Below are 15,936 nucleotides of genomic sequence, written 5' to 3'. Positions count from 1 at the left end.
ACAGGTGTCCTGGCCATGAAAGGGCGGCCTACCCTAGTCTGATGGCAACCATAGGACAACCCAATAAATCACCTGTGCGCTACTCACACCCACCTGCGCACTAATCACATCCACCTGTGCGCTAATCATATCTATATATACAGAACATCAGTACGTGTATGGTGCATCTAAAAATCATAAAATCAATATTTTTTTTTAAATCTCAAAATTTTATAAATACCACCGCGTTTATTCCATCCAACTAAACCCGTAAATTTTTCACAATTCCTTTATAAATCATCGTCATAAATCCATCGCATAAATTCTATCAATTTCAAATCCATCAATGAAATTAACAATAATTTAAAATAAATATTCCTTCAATTCCTCAAAATTCAAAATATAATTAAATTCCACAATTCATCAATATATAAATACATTTTTATAAAACATAAATTGTAACAGCCCAGCCCTCAAGGTTTTGTCAAAACGCATTGTACGGGAAATGTATCCACATCAGCTTATAAGACGTGCTTCGTTCCTTTTTCCAACCGATGTGGCACTTCACAATCCTCCCCCTTTGGGGTCCAGCGTCCTCACTGGCACACTGATCTGTAAAAGCCCAGACCACCCGCATCCGATATTGTCCTCTTTGGGCCTGAAAAATCCTCTTACAACCCAGCCCTCAAGGTTTTGTCAAAATGCATTGTACGGGAAAAGTATCAACACCACCTTATAAAGTGTGCTTTGTTCCCCTTTCTAACCGATGTGGGACTTTACATAAATAAATTCACAATTAAATTCAACAACAATTCAAATTCACAACTTCTTTAAAATTGAATTTCATAAAAATACAATCTCCATAACTTGTCAAAATCAAATTATGCTTTAATACACATATACATTTCTATTTATTTAAATTGTGCCATCAAAATTCCAAATATAATTTTACCAAACAATTAACACATGAAATATCACATTTTTAAATAATCAATTATCACAAAATACATATAATTAAACACCCAAAATTAAGTTTGAAGGTGGGTCACTCACCTCGAGCACACAATCCAACCAAGATCCTCCATAGGATTAATTCTACAACTCACACGTGCTCTTAGAATAACAATATTACACAGGATCAAATAAATTAATATTTTATTTGAATAAATAATACCCGATAGCCGAGATGCTAACACAAATGGTATCCAAAAATCATTAATAAGGTATCAACGAAAAGCCAAGGGGACAAGGAATACGTTACCGATCTTCGTTGGACTCAACTCGACCGGAGATGACCGGAAAGATGACGGAAGGTTTCGGCCGAATTTCCCTTCTTCTATCTCACAAACGGCTTAGAATTTGGGCAAATGGAGATTATTTTTGGAATCAAGGGAATCTAGGAGGAAGGACCAACCACGGGGACCGGTGGCCATCGAAAAACCTACCAACCACCACCTCACCGACTGCCGGCTTTGGGCGTCGATCCCGACATGTCAACCGGCCAACCAGCTGGCGACTCGGCCCCCAGACTCGTCCAACTGTGGGCCACCATGCTGTCCGACGCGTGTAGCCGTGCGACAACTGGAAGAGATGCAGTAGGGAGAGAGAGAGATTGACGGGAAGGAGAAATGAAGAAAGAAGAAGAAGAAGGAAGAAGAAGAAGCCTATGGGGGCATTTTCCCACATGGGGGGAAAAGTTAAAAAAAAAAAAAGGAAAAAGAGAAAAAAAAAATATATATATATATATATATATAAAATAATATTAAATAATACAATATTAAAAAAAAAATTTACAGATCCATAACTTATAAACCACATATCCATTTTGGGTGTGCCACTAGTTTATAAATTCGTATCAATGAGTACTTCACAACTGTGCATGAGTCAAAGCTCAATTTTGCACGAACAAAAAGTCAACTTCGGCACCCCTTAGATAATTCGGACCTCAACTTGTTTTGCTCATATATTTCAAACCGTAGTTCTGTTTTCAACGTGCTACTGGTCTATGGACTCAGGTCAATGCATACTTTGCAACGATACCTCGGTCAAAGAGAAATTCCATCCAGATCAAAAAGTCAAATTTTGACCCTTCTCAATCAACGATAGTCAAACCCGATCAACCTTGATCAACGTGAAAAAAATTTTCGATGTTGTTTGGGATGGGGTGTTATAAAAAGATAGCATTACGAGAAAAAAAAGAAGAGAGAAGAGAGAGAAGAGAGAAGGAAAAAGATGCTCAAGAGAGAAAGGAAAGAGATGAGAGATATTTCTCAACTTGAAATGTTTTCTCTGAAGACCAAAAAGTAAAAGATGGTTACCAGCTATATTTTAATATTTATTGTTCAAAAATATATTAAGAATAAAAACTAACACAAAAAAAAATTTAAAAACTCTTGTAAATAAAATTTTATTTTAATAAATGTCCATTAACCACAATATTCGTTTTTCCTTAACAAGCTAGTTGTCAATTACCTTGGATTTCTTGATCTAAAATAATGTAATAAATTATCTTTTAAACAAAACATATACATATATATATATATATAGAGTGTTGCTATAATGTGGTCCGTCCATATACTTAGACACGTCCTATATATATATATAATATTCTAAAACATAATTCTCTTGCTAAAATATTATTAATTATTACACAACAATATATTCTTCAAGAAGCTTAATCTTTCAAGAATTAAAGTATATATTAAAAATATATAAAATTTTGAAAAAAAAATTAAAAATATATAAAATTTTGAAAAAAAAAACCTATAAATATCATTCTTTTGAAAAAATTATGGAGAAGGCAATAAAAGAAAATAGAAATGTTGACATATACCTTGCAAATGCATCCAAAACACAAAATATATCTATATCTTGCTCTCGAACTGTGTGTTTATTTAGAGTATAAGTAAGAGTTATGTAATATATATGCATATATATATATATATATATATATATATATGTTTAGAGTATAATTAAGAGTTATGTAATATATATGTGTGTCTATACATATATATATTATGTATGGAGAGTTAATTCATAGAGTGCAGAGTAAGCAAGTGAGAAGAGCTAATATACATATACATAGTTGCTAATAAGACTAATTGTATGCAGTTGTACTGAAGTAGAAGTCTACGTATACTAACATTGGATAAGTTTAACAACACTCGTAATTAATCCACATTATCCGTCACACTTCTAGCTGTGTGTGTGTATATAGTGTATGCAGTAAGTAGTGACAGCAAATAGCAATATTTTACTTTGCCAGTCTATTAATTTGAGGAGTGTTTTTAAAGAGTATAACACATAAATATATCATTTGACACCTATTTTATCTATATAATTTATTTGAGATAAAATATTAATCAGGATTTAAAATATATGTATATACAGTGAAAGTTCATATTTTTGTACAAAGTTACAACGTTGCAAAAAATTTGAAGTGTTAAACATTGTATGGTTTATAAAACGAACGAACCTTTACATCATATTATTTCACAGAAATATAACAACCGAACATTTATCAAAAAAAAAAAAAAAAAAGTAATATAAGAACCGAACTAGATATACAAGTATATAGCCTTATCGTCTAGACAACAAATATATATATATATATATATTTTTTTTTTTTTTTCTTTTTTTCTTTTTTTGAAATGTTATGGACAACAACCTTACAGAAAAGTTATATAACATATACCTTTAACCAAATAGCTGCTATCATGCTTCTTCTCTAACAGGATTCAGCACTGGGGCATCCTTGGTGGAAATCTCTGGAACTTTGCTATCATCAGACTGATGTTTTCGAATCTGATTTGAATCTGCCGTTTTGCCCCATAGTACCAAATACAGTCCCACAATGATGACAAACGCTCCAACTAAGCTGCACTTATACACCCATTATATAAAGAAAAACCCCTATTATATTTTTACTCTAAATATATATAATATTTAGATATATAATTAATTTATTAGCACACATCTTAATTACTTATTATAATATAAATAAATTATGTAATCATCTTCAGCCCCCCTTCCCAAATGAAGTCTTTCCGCAAAAGCAATTGCTGAAAATATTCCCACGAAAATTAGTAGTAGGGGACTAAACATTGCAGCAAAAACTGGTCCTTTGTTACTAATGCACCATGTTTGCAGGTACTGTACTAAAGTTGAGATCACAACTCCCTGCAGTATTAATGTAACATCCCACATCGGTTGGAGAGGGGCACGAAGCGGAGAGGGGCACGAAGCGGTCTTTATAAGGCTGTGGATACCTCTCTCTTCAGGACGCGTTTTGTAGCAAAACCTTGAGGCCAGGGGGAGAGAGGGTGTGAACTCTGGGCCAAAAAAGACAATATCCTGATGCGGGTGGTCTGGCCTGTTACAGTGGTATCAGAGCCGGATCCGAATCGGTGTGCCAGCGAGGACGTTGGACCCCAAGGGGGGAGGATTGTAACATCCCTGTAACATCCCACATCGGTTGAAAAGGGGCACGAAGTGGTCTTTATAAGGCTGTGGATACCTCTCCCTTCAGGACGTGTTTTGTAGCAAAACTTTGAGGCCAGGGGGAGAGAGGGTGTGAACCCCGGGCCACTATCAACTAACCAAACCGCATTAGATTATATATGAACCACTGCAAAATTCTTTTATTAATTAATTACATCTCTCCAAACTATCATGTAATATTATATATATATATATATATATATATATATTGCGATATAATGGACACAAACAAGAATATATCAGAACATGGTCCATAATTTATAGAAAATACTACTTACACAGTGAACGATGGTTAAAAGATTGACATCCCATTCCAGCTTCCATGAAGTTGGTTCTCTTTCAAAAAACAGGGCAAGTCAAGAAGATCGCAGTGAGGCGAAGAAGCAGACCATAGTATTGAGTGATAATCGAGCCGGGTACACTTTTGAGACTACAGCCTGTTAGATGTTAATATTATTATAATTCTAATCCCGTAGTTTTCATAAAATTAATTAAATAATATTAATGCATGATCTAATTAATGCATTTGATGTATATAGATTAAAAAAATAAATAATTAATAAATATTTATCACCTGGAGAATTAACCATCCACTCCATGCAATGTGGCTAATGAGAATAAGAGCTGCGCCTTTGATCCAGTTTTGTTTAGTTTGCTTAAAATCACCTACAGATCCAGCTTTGATGTTTATGAGTGGCTTTTCAACAAAACCTTTCAAAAGGCGTTGTCCTTTCCAGAATGTAAAAAGAAGAGACCCATATATGCAAATTGCTGTTCCCAACACCTTTGCTTGACTTCTCATACTTATAATCTTCAATTTCTCCATCCTAATTAAATTACATCAAAAATTACACAATTAATCAAATATTTAATTCTTTTTCTTTCTGATAATTATAAACAGGGGTTTCTGAATTGATGACATGAAAGTTTAAGAAATAAACAGAACTTTCAAAATCCAATCAAACAAATAAAGAGGGAATATATAATAGGCCCTGTTCTTGAGTTGTTATCAATCATATTATTGTAATATTCGTATAAATGCAGGAAAAAAAAATTACTTTTTTCTGATGTTTCAAAAGCCACCACTCCACTTTTATGACATTGCAATGAGAAATGTCAAACTAGGGGAAACATTGCTCAAGGCACTTGCAACAGTTGGAGAAGTATATGCTAAACCAGCATAGTACACATTCAGATGGATTGTAGTCCCAAGTGATGAAAGCGCAAAAATCCTAGTAATTATTGAAAATGAGAGTGAAGGGCGCTGATACCTGCATATATCCATTTTGCAAATACTCATTCTAAGATAATAATATTATTAGCATTAAATCTAAATAACCAATAATAATAATAATAATAAAGTCACTGATCAAGGTAGAAAGACTGAATTAGCTATAAGCTCTTCCGGCCTCAAGGCAAGATTAGGTAGGTAGCTTACCTTTCAAGCACATAAGCAAAGGGTCCTAGCAAAAGCATGGCAATTAGATGCCTACAGACCACAAAAACAAGTTGACTGAGTCCCTTGTGAAGAGAAATTTTGATGAGAATGTGTGATCCACCATATGTTAATTGAACCACTACCATTGCTATGTAAAAGATGTATTCCTTCATGGTTAATAATTATAAATGCAGAGAATGAATTTTCACTTTACTTCTCAACTTCTGTTCGATTATTTATAGCAGTGGTATATGAATTCGGATCAACTTCAGCCACTTATTTCTAGGAATATCTTTTTAATGTTTGTGCCAAGGAATGTTTATGTGGTTCAATATTTGTTGGGAAGGCTCACATGTCCTGGTACTTCAAACCAAGGGGATTCAAATCACTCTCCGAATATATAAGTATATGTATACTAAAGCCTAAAGATGCTCAGCGTTTTCCCATTGACCAGCGTCTAATTTGAACGGAAGTAACTTAAGTTACGTGTCAAGTAGGTTCTTACTAATTTAACCAAAAAAAAAAAAAAAAAAGTTGGTTCTTGCTATTCCAATTGTAATAATTATGTGTGACTATATATATATATGCACATATGCAATTATGCATATCATTTTTTATATGGTTAAATACTACTTATTAGGGTCGGGAAACTCATTTATTTATTTTGTTCTATATATATATATATATATATATGAAAAAATTTTAAAATGTAAAAATAGGTTTTTGAAATTTAAGGAAAGTAATAAATGCCAAAAAATCTGAGCAACCTCTCACTAATCCTCAAGTTTCACAATTTAAGGGCATCCTCAATGGAGCCCTATTGTGTATATACATATATAGTTACTAACAAATCATGGGGAAATTTATTACCCCAAAAAAAAAATAATCATGAGGAAATTAAAGTAAAAAGAAGTAAGCAAAACCAAAACTCTCTCCTATATAAGCCTATGTTTAAATTTGAATTCTACTAACAAAAATTTCTAAAATTGTCTACACATTTTATGTTTTACTTCTCTATTATTTCTTGTTTTATTACCAAACATCGAAATAAAACCCCAATAATTAATTGTCTTATTGTTTCTTTCCCTTATATGATTACTTTTCAACCTCCAACTAGATCTAATTGCGAAAACTTGCATGGTACACAGATATATCTATCTATATATATATATATATATATATACACATAACAATTTTATGAAGTATTTCTCAAAATAACTCTCAAAGTGAAAGAGGAGCCAAACTAATGGTATATGGCAAGGTGATGGAGAAGTATATTTCTCATAAACAAGGACAGGTAGGGATGACAATAATCTCTACAATACAAATTTTAATTTCTCACAAAACTTAGCTCCACAAGCTTCCAAAGCTTTAACAAGAACTTTATATTTTTCTCTGCAAACAAACACACACACAAACCAAACCAAACCAAAAAAAAGAAAACCCAAGTCACCGTTGATGGACACCTAAAAATACAATGGATCAACAGGCAAAGTTCTGAAAGGTATTCAAGTCTCCCTTGGCATCCTGTTCTTTTTGTCGGGGACTTGATATTCACCGAAGTAGGCCTCCACGATGCAGCTTTCCAATACTTCTATACGCGCAAGCGAAGCTCCGTAATTATGGTGCGGCCTCAACAGCTTTCTGCTGCTCCATATGCACAGTATTTGGAGGCTGTGCTGCCGCCCTGGAAGGGAGATAGACGAGTGTGAAGAAACGACACTCCATGATGTTAACACATCTAATAAAGAAGTGTGGTGGCCTTACTTAACATATTGTGTTAGAAAATAAACCCCAAAAAAAACAGAAAAAAAGAAGAAGGTAATTTCACATTGTTGACCTCTGTTACAGGGCTTTTAGAGCGTTAGTTTTATGGTTTTGGAAGTTTCTCTTTGTTTGAGACTCGCAATATGTTGCTAGGATTGAACTTCAAGATTTATGAAGTATTATGCTTTGCTCTACAATTCTACTTGGTTATTAGTCCATAATATGTCAATGTTCTGTCTTTTTGGCGACGCTATAATTGTTTACAAGTTGCAGATTCTTGTTGGTCTTTTATGTGGCATTTGCTGATTCTATTTTTCTCTTTTTTCCTTTTTTTTTTTTTTTTTGTGTTTGGGCTTTTCTGGATCTTGGCCCTTTTTCATTTTTGTAAGTTTATGGGTCTTGGAGTTTATTTGGATGATATTACGGGTCTGGGCCTTTACAAAATGGTTGTCTTTGTCTTTAGTCATTTTTGCATCCGTGCCCCTAATCTTTTATGATTTTGCACCCAAAGTAAAGGAAGAGAAACTCGTCCCAAAATTTTCAATCTCTCCAATAAAACTTACCCGTACCAAAAGGGTCTCCTGCTGATTGTCCTTGACCCAGGCGGCAGGAAGGAATTGTAAACCATTAGCAGATGGAATTTAATAACCCGAATAGGAGTTCCTGCACCATCTAGCCTACCACTGCATGACTGTCCCTGCCGTCCTCTTCTACAGTGTACAGCACGCGGAACCCACAAAACAGCCAGCAATTGTTGATCTTACAAGTGATTTAAATCTCTCTCTTGGGTCCTCATGACTTATGCAAGAGGAAAGTGCAGTATCCCTGTCCATATATAATCATTCACAAGCTTGTATTTTTATTTTAGGTTGTTTTGTTTACTTTGAATCATGCACTAATTTTTTTTTTTTTTTCTTATTTCTCTTCCTTTTTTAAAAAAGTTTTTTTTTTCTTCTTATTTCTCTTCCTTTTTTTAAAAAAAAAAAATTCTTTTTTTAATCACAATGTATCGACACAATGAAGATGAAATACTAATCTGGAGTCAATAAAGAATAATTTAGTTCTTCATGTTTGGAATAAATTAATTATACATCACTTATTACGTGTGTGTGTGTGTGTGTGTGTGTGTGTGTGTGTGTGTGTGTGGGTGTGTACTTATAGTCTTGTATATATTCAACAATTAATTGAATATCCAAAAATAGGCATGAAGAAATAGCTGACAAATTGCTTTGGTTGTAGTCAAAGTTGATGACTAGAATTACAATTTTATCAACGGTGGCTAATTTTTTATTTTTGGTAAATAAGGGTGGCTAATCATACTTACCTGGAGCTCTACGCATGATATTGACAAAATAAACAATTTTTTTCATCATTTTTTTTTTCTTTTTAAGAGTGGATATGTATTGATCATTTTATAATAGTAGCAGTCTTTACCCAATTGCAAATTAAGAATTTAAGTTAATCATGAAAATGAACATTGACCACTGAAAATGAAAATATATATATATCTTGGAAAGGAAAAAACTTGCATTAAACTAATAAATGAATATTTTTTATCAAAATCTTATAAAGTTTTATTGTCACATCAAATATATAGTCCGCTCCATGTAAGGTGCACATTCGGTACCTTAAAATTTCTCACGTCTGACATAGTCATGGTACGGTAGCTAATAATTGATGCACCCGTAATTCATTGCAAAATAAATACAAGGAAACACCTCTAATTACACAAATGAAACCACTGGTACAGGAAAACAGAAAGAATAGAAGCTCCAAAACCAAATAATTAAATAAATTCTTATTTTTATTTATTTATTTTTCTGGGTAAAATAAACTTTTACTTATTAAAAAATGTAAAAAACAATAATAAAATAAAATAAAAACACGGTTGATCACTATATTTCCTGAGGAAAAATGTCCTAAAGGAATCATGATATAGAAAATTTTCTCATCCCCACCACTTTCTCTTTGGCTTCACTTTGATATTTTTTACATGAAGGTCCAACAATGTCTCACAGAAATCTCGGTGGATATGCATATGGGATAGGAGTACCTATCGATGTGCTTCTTCTAATCTTAGCAGTGAGTCTCCTTAACTACTTGTGCAAGAAAAAGAGGCTATTACCTTCTGAATCAAGTCAAGGAACCAATAACTTTCTCACAATCATCACCATTGGCGGCGACTCGGTTGGAACACGTCAGCGAGAAGGCATCGAGGAAGTGGCCCTCGACGGCTTCCCGAAGATTATTTACTTCGACGACAAACTCAACAACATCAAAGGTGATGATGAGTCCTCATTGGCTAGTTCCTGTTGCTATTCAATCTGTTTGATGGATTATAAAGAGAAGGACTTGCTGAGGTTGCTTCCGGATTGTGATCACCGTTTCCATCTCAGGTGTGTCAATCCGTGGCTTCGGTTGAATCCCATGTGTCCGGTGTGCCGAAATTCTCCTTTGCCGACTCCTTTTGCTGAGGTTCCAGTACCATTGCCGAAAGATGGCAATGTCAGAATCGTCCTTGTTCCCAGCAAATGCCAAACAAATTTGGGACTTAATACAACCAATATTCCGGTTGCATCCAAGTCCACTGTAGTCCTTCCGCCGAACAAGAAGCGTATTTTGGAATCTTTACCTCTACATTACCGCTGAAGTCATACCAAGTATCCAACAACGAGTTTGGGGCTACTGTTACCAACTTATAATCTGTCATATGTTGCCGAAATTCGGACTGGAAGGCATTATATGCAGTTGCCGACAAATGAGTTAGGAAAGCTCCGGAATCAATAATGGTGCCGGAGGAAAAAAACGGATGCCGAAATGATACGAACCTAGGACGACCTGCTCCTAAACCCGTATTATATTAGCCCGGATCTAATTATGTTCAAGTTCTAATGGTCACCTTGATCCCTAACCAACTTGTGATTAGAAATCTTGGTATATAATGAAGACACCACAATAGGTGATGGAAGGCCTATTGATAAGTCAAACTAAAACACTCATTCACTAATGGTGTTTTAGGTATTCAAAAGAACAAAGAGAATTCAATTTCATAAATAATTTTTTGTATAAAATTCAAGCTTAATTTCTCGTTGAAAATAATCCTTAAAATAGGCTTTGAATGAACAAAATAAAACCCTAAAAGGATTAGAAAACTTCGGCCAACATAGAATCCAATTAGGAAATTGCCTAATTTCACATCCTTTTCTAATCTAATTTGGATTAATTAATTCCCTTATTTTGAAGTAGGAATTAATTAATTTACAATGAAAATAATAAAATAATAACTTTCCTAAACTTATTTGTCCAGCAAATAAATAAATAAAAACCCAAAAAAAAAAGTCAAACGCAAATTAGAAAACGAGTTTACTAGTTTGACAACTAAGCTGACTTATGTCTAATGTCCGAAGTCCGAGGTCAGATGTCCGAGGCATGGATGTCTGATATAAAATATCCGATGTATGGGTGTCTGATATAAAATATCCGATGTATGGGTGTCCAATGTAAAATGTCCGATGTATCAGCCTCCACCACTTGGATGCTTAAAACAGATCTTTTATCTTCAGGTATGGACAAGCCCTTTTGAGAATGAATTACTTTCTGGATAGAGGCAACAAGGTTGTCCTTAAACCTCTTAGCTTGAGCCCCAGTGATCAGTCCAGTCTTCATCTGTATCGGATTAGTACCCCAGTGAGTTGTCAGTTGTGCGAGCTCGGGAGAATTCGCATCATTCCCCTCCTCTTGAAAAAGATTTGCCCTCAAAACAAAGTCATCACCTGCAGCAAAAGGTGACAAATCAACAACATTGAAGGTGGCACTAACATTATACTCACCCTGTAGATCAAGTTTGTAGGCATTGTCGTTTATCCTTTCCAAAACTTGAAAAGGTCTATCAGCCCTCGGCATGAGTTTTGATTTCTTTTGTTTGGGAAATCTTTCTTTCCTTAAATGCAACCACACCCAATCTCCAGGTTCAAATACCATTGGTTTTCGGCCTTGATTAGCAACCTTTGCATATTGCTCGGTCCTCCTCTCAATATTTGCCTTTGTCTTCTCATGAATCTGTTTTACAAAATCAGCTTTTTGTTTTCCATCTAGATTAGCACGCTCACTCAAAGGCAAAGGTGCTAGATCTAATGGAGTCAAAGAATTAAAACCATAAACAATTTCAAATGGTGTATATTTAGTAGCTGAATGTAAAGACCTATTATAAGCAAATTCAACATGTGGGAAACACTCTTCCCAAGTTCTCAAATTTCTACTAATTAAAGCATGTAACAAAGCGGACAAGATTCTATTCACAACTTCGGTTTGCCCATTTGTTTGTGGGTGGAAAGTAGTTGAAAATAAAAGTTTAGTACCTAATTTAGCCCACAAAGTTTTCCAAAAATAACTTAAGAACTTAGCATCTCTATCCGAAACAATAGTTTTTGGCATTCCATGCAATCTTACAATTTCCTCGAAAAATAAATTAGCAACATTAGATGCATCATCAGTTTTATTACATGCAATAAAATGTGCCATCTTAGAAAACCTATCTACTATAACAAATATTGAATCCTTACCCATCCTTGACCTAGGCAAACCAAGAATAAAATCCATAGACAAATCTACCCAAGGATAGGTAGGAATCAGCAAAGGCTTGTACAATCCATGCGGCTTCAATGTTGATTTTGTTTTTCGGCACTTCAAACATCTTTCACAAATTCTCTCAACATCTCTCCTCATGTTAGACCAATAAAAATGTTCTTGCAGCAAGGATAAAATTTTAAAAACACCAAAATGACCTATTAAACCACCCCCATGTCCTTCCCGAACCAATAATTCCCTAATGCTACAATTAGGCACACAAAGTTTGTTTTCCTTAAACAAATACCCCTCAAATATGTAAAATTTATTAAATCCATGTTTCAAACAGGTTCTAAAAATTTCTCCAAAGTCACTATCATGCTTATAAAGTTCTTTCAATTGTTCAAATCCAAGCAACCTAGCATTTAAGGTAGAAAAGAGTACATACCTTCGCGATAATGCATCGGCAACCACATTTTCCTTACCTTTTTTGTAGCGGATCACATATGGAAAGGATTCAATAAATTCAATCCACTTGGCATGCCTTCGGTTGAGCTTTCCTTGACCTTTAATATGCTTTAAAGACTCATGATCCGTAGAGATCACAACCTCCTTTGGTATGAGATAATGCTGCCATGTCTCCAAATCCCTCACCAAAGCATACATCTCCTTGTCATATGTCGGGTAGTTTAGTGCAGCTCCATTTAATTTTTCACTAAAGTAGGCTATGGGTCTTCCTTCTTACATTAAGACAGCTCCAATACCTACACCCGAAGCATCACACTCAATTTCAAAAGTCTTAGAAAAATTTGGCAAAACTAATAAATGTGCATTACACAATTTTTCTTTCAACAAATTAAAAGATTTTTCTTGTACTTCCCCCCATTTAAAGACAACATTCTTCTTAACAACTTCATTCAAAGGTGCGGCTATGTACTAAAATCCTTGACAAATCTTCTATAAAAACTTGCCAAGCCATGGAAACTCCTCACTTGGGTGATTGTTGTAAGAACCGGCCACTCTTTGATTGCTTGCACTTTAGCTTGATCCACTTTGATTTCTGCAGCACTTACTACAAATCCTAGAAAAACAAGCTCATCTTTGCAAAAATCACACTTGTTCATGTTAGCAAACAATCTTTCCTTTCTAAGAACTTGCAAAACTTGCCTAAGTTGATCCACATGCTCATCCAAGTTTCGGCTATACACCAAAATATCATCAAAATAAACAACCACAAATTTACCAATAAATGGACGCATTACATGATTCATAAGCCTCATGAAAGTACTAGGTGCATTAGATAATTCAAAAGGCATAACTAACCATTCATACAGCCCATATTTAGTTTTAAATGTGGTTTTCCATTCATCACCTTCTTTCACTCTAATTTGATGATAACCACTCCTAAGATCAATTTTAGTAAACATGCAAGCATCATGCAACTCATCAAGCATATCATCTAATCTAGGAATGGGATGTCTATATTTAATGGTGATGTTATTTATAGCCCTACAATCAACACACATCCTCCAAGAACCATCCTTATTAAGTACCAACAAAACAGGGACAGCACATGGACTTAAACTCTCACGAATGTATCCTTTATCAAGCAAATCACTTACCTGTTTTTTCAGCTCCTTTGTTTTTTCAGGATTGGTTCTATATGCTGGTTTATTTGGTATGGCAGCCCCTGGGACAAAGTCAATTTGATGTTCTATCCCTCGAATAGGTGGTAGTCCACTTGGAATCTCATTTGGAAAAACATCTCCAAATTCCTTCAAAAGAGAAATCATTGAACTTGGCAATTCAAGTTCGTAAAAGTTAGTTTGATCATTAAAATAGTTTTCTTTATATATCATGACCAGCAAGAGTTTTGTACATTCAATAGCCTTATTAATATCCCCAAAACTCAAATAAAAATTCTGGTTTTTCCTCTCTTTTCTTTCTTTTCTTTTCCTTCCCTCGGTTTGGTTCTCATTAGCGGAAATTTCCAGATTGTTGGTGCTCTTGGGTTTGCTCTCTTTTCTCACCCCCCCCCCCCCTCTTGGCTTTCTCTTGGTTTTTTCACTCGATCTGGGTTTTAGAAAGCTTACCTTGATCAGTAACCTCAATCTCATCTTCTTGAAAGGATGGTGAAGCCGTTGGTGCCATACTTGTTTTCTCCTTAATTTTTTGAGCCTCCTTCCTTTGTTGCATTTGTAGGTGATCTTTGTAGACCTTCTTGGAAGTCAATGGCTCCAGCTTGATTTTCTTCCCTTTAAACCTGAAAACAACACTATTTTCTCGACCAAAATGAGTAGCATCTTTGTCAAATTGCCATGGTCTACCTAGTAAAATATGTTCGGCATGCATTGGTACAATGTCACACAAGACAACATCCTCATACCTACCTATATTAAATTTAACTTTGGCTTGCTTGTTTACCCTCATCTCACCACTATCATTTAACCATTGTAATCTATAGGATTCTGGATGTTTAATTGTTTTCAAGCCTAATTTATCAACTACAAGATTACTTATCACGTTGGTACAACTCCCACTATCTATAATCATGCTACAAATCTTATCTTGTATTTCGTAGCGAGTGTGGAAGATGTTTTCTCTTCGTATCTGCTCTTCATCTTTGTAGACAGTAAGTACTCTCCTTAAAACCAAGCTCAACTCGGCATTAGATGTGCCTACTAGTTCGGCTTCATCATCATTGCATTTCTCCTCTTGTTCGGTTTCAGCTTCACTTTCTTCACTTGCATATTCCAACTCACCATCACCCTTTAATACCATGATTCTTCTATTTGGGCATTGGTTGTCTATGTGTCCTCTTCCTTGGCACTTAAAATAAATTATTTCTCTGGATTTTTGAGGTTTAGGATCATATTTTACCTCACCTCTAAGTGCTTGGACAAATTCGATCTTGGCCTCCCTTTTTGACCGTTTGGTACTTTCTTTTCCAGCTTTCGGTTTTGGTTTGATTTCATTAGCTGAATTGTTTCTCCAGCCACTTGAATTGATTCTCCCACTGCTGAAAACACCTCCAGGCCGTGATCCTACACCCTTCCTCTTGAACTGGTGTTCAAGCTTAATGGCTACATGCAACATATCCTCCAACTCCAAGTATTGTTGCAATTCAAGCTGGTTGGCAATGTCACAGTTCAAACCACCAAGAAATCTCACCATTGTTGCCTCCCTATCCTCATTCATATTCAACCTCATCATGAGCATCTCCATCTCTTTGTAATAATCCCCCATGGACCTACTTCCTTGAGACAAAGATTGAAGCCTTTGATGCAGTAAACTATGGTAATGTGATGGCACAAATCGCTTTCTCATGGCTCCTTTCATTTGTCGCCATGTTGTGATCAAGTCATCACCAATTCTCCTCCAGGTGCCTTGTTCATTTGTCCACCATTGGAGTGCATAATGGCCAAACTCCATTGCTGCCAACTTCACCTTCTTACCCTCCGAATAATTATGGCAGTCGAATATCATCTCTATCTTTTCTTCCCACTCCAAATATGCCTCGGGATCACTTTTTCCCATGAATGGTGGGATGGTGATCTTGATATTACTAAGATTGTCATCTGTTTCTTCCCTCCTATACCTTCCATGGCCAGCTCTCTCTTGGACAGCAAAGGTTTCGTCCATGCCTCCCTCAAAGTCTACACCGAAATTCTCCTCCTCAAATTCCT

The 15,936-nt window shown here is 35.1% G+C and overlaps 1 protein-coding gene and 1 pseudogene across 1 annotated transcript; one reads left to right on the top strand and one right to left on the bottom strand.

Moving 5' to 3' along the window:
• Positions 1-3,693: 3,693 nt before the first annotated feature.
• Positions 3,694-6,063, bottom strand: LOC107413116 (WAT1-related protein At5g07050-like; annotated as a pseudogene).
• A 3,628-nt stretch (positions 6,064-9,691) lies between these two features.
• On the top strand, positions 9,692-10,333 carry LOC132805042 (RING-H2 finger protein ATL70-like). The gene has a single exon (XM_060819793.1). It carries the CDS (start codon positions 9,692-9,694, stop codon positions 10,331-10,333), a length of 642 nt encoding a protein of 213 aa, XP_060675776.1.
• The last annotated feature ends 5,603 nt before the right edge of the window (positions 10,334-15,936 follow it).

This window comes from Ziziphus jujuba, chromosome 8 (genome assembly GCF_031755915.1).
Source record: "Ziziphus jujuba cultivar Dongzao chromosome 8, ASM3175591v1".
NCBI lineage: Eukaryota > Viridiplantae > Streptophyta > Magnoliopsida > Rosales > Rhamnaceae > Ziziphus > Ziziphus jujuba.
Note: the sequence above shows the minus strand (reverse complement) of the source record. Positions and strands in the feature narration are given on the sequence as shown.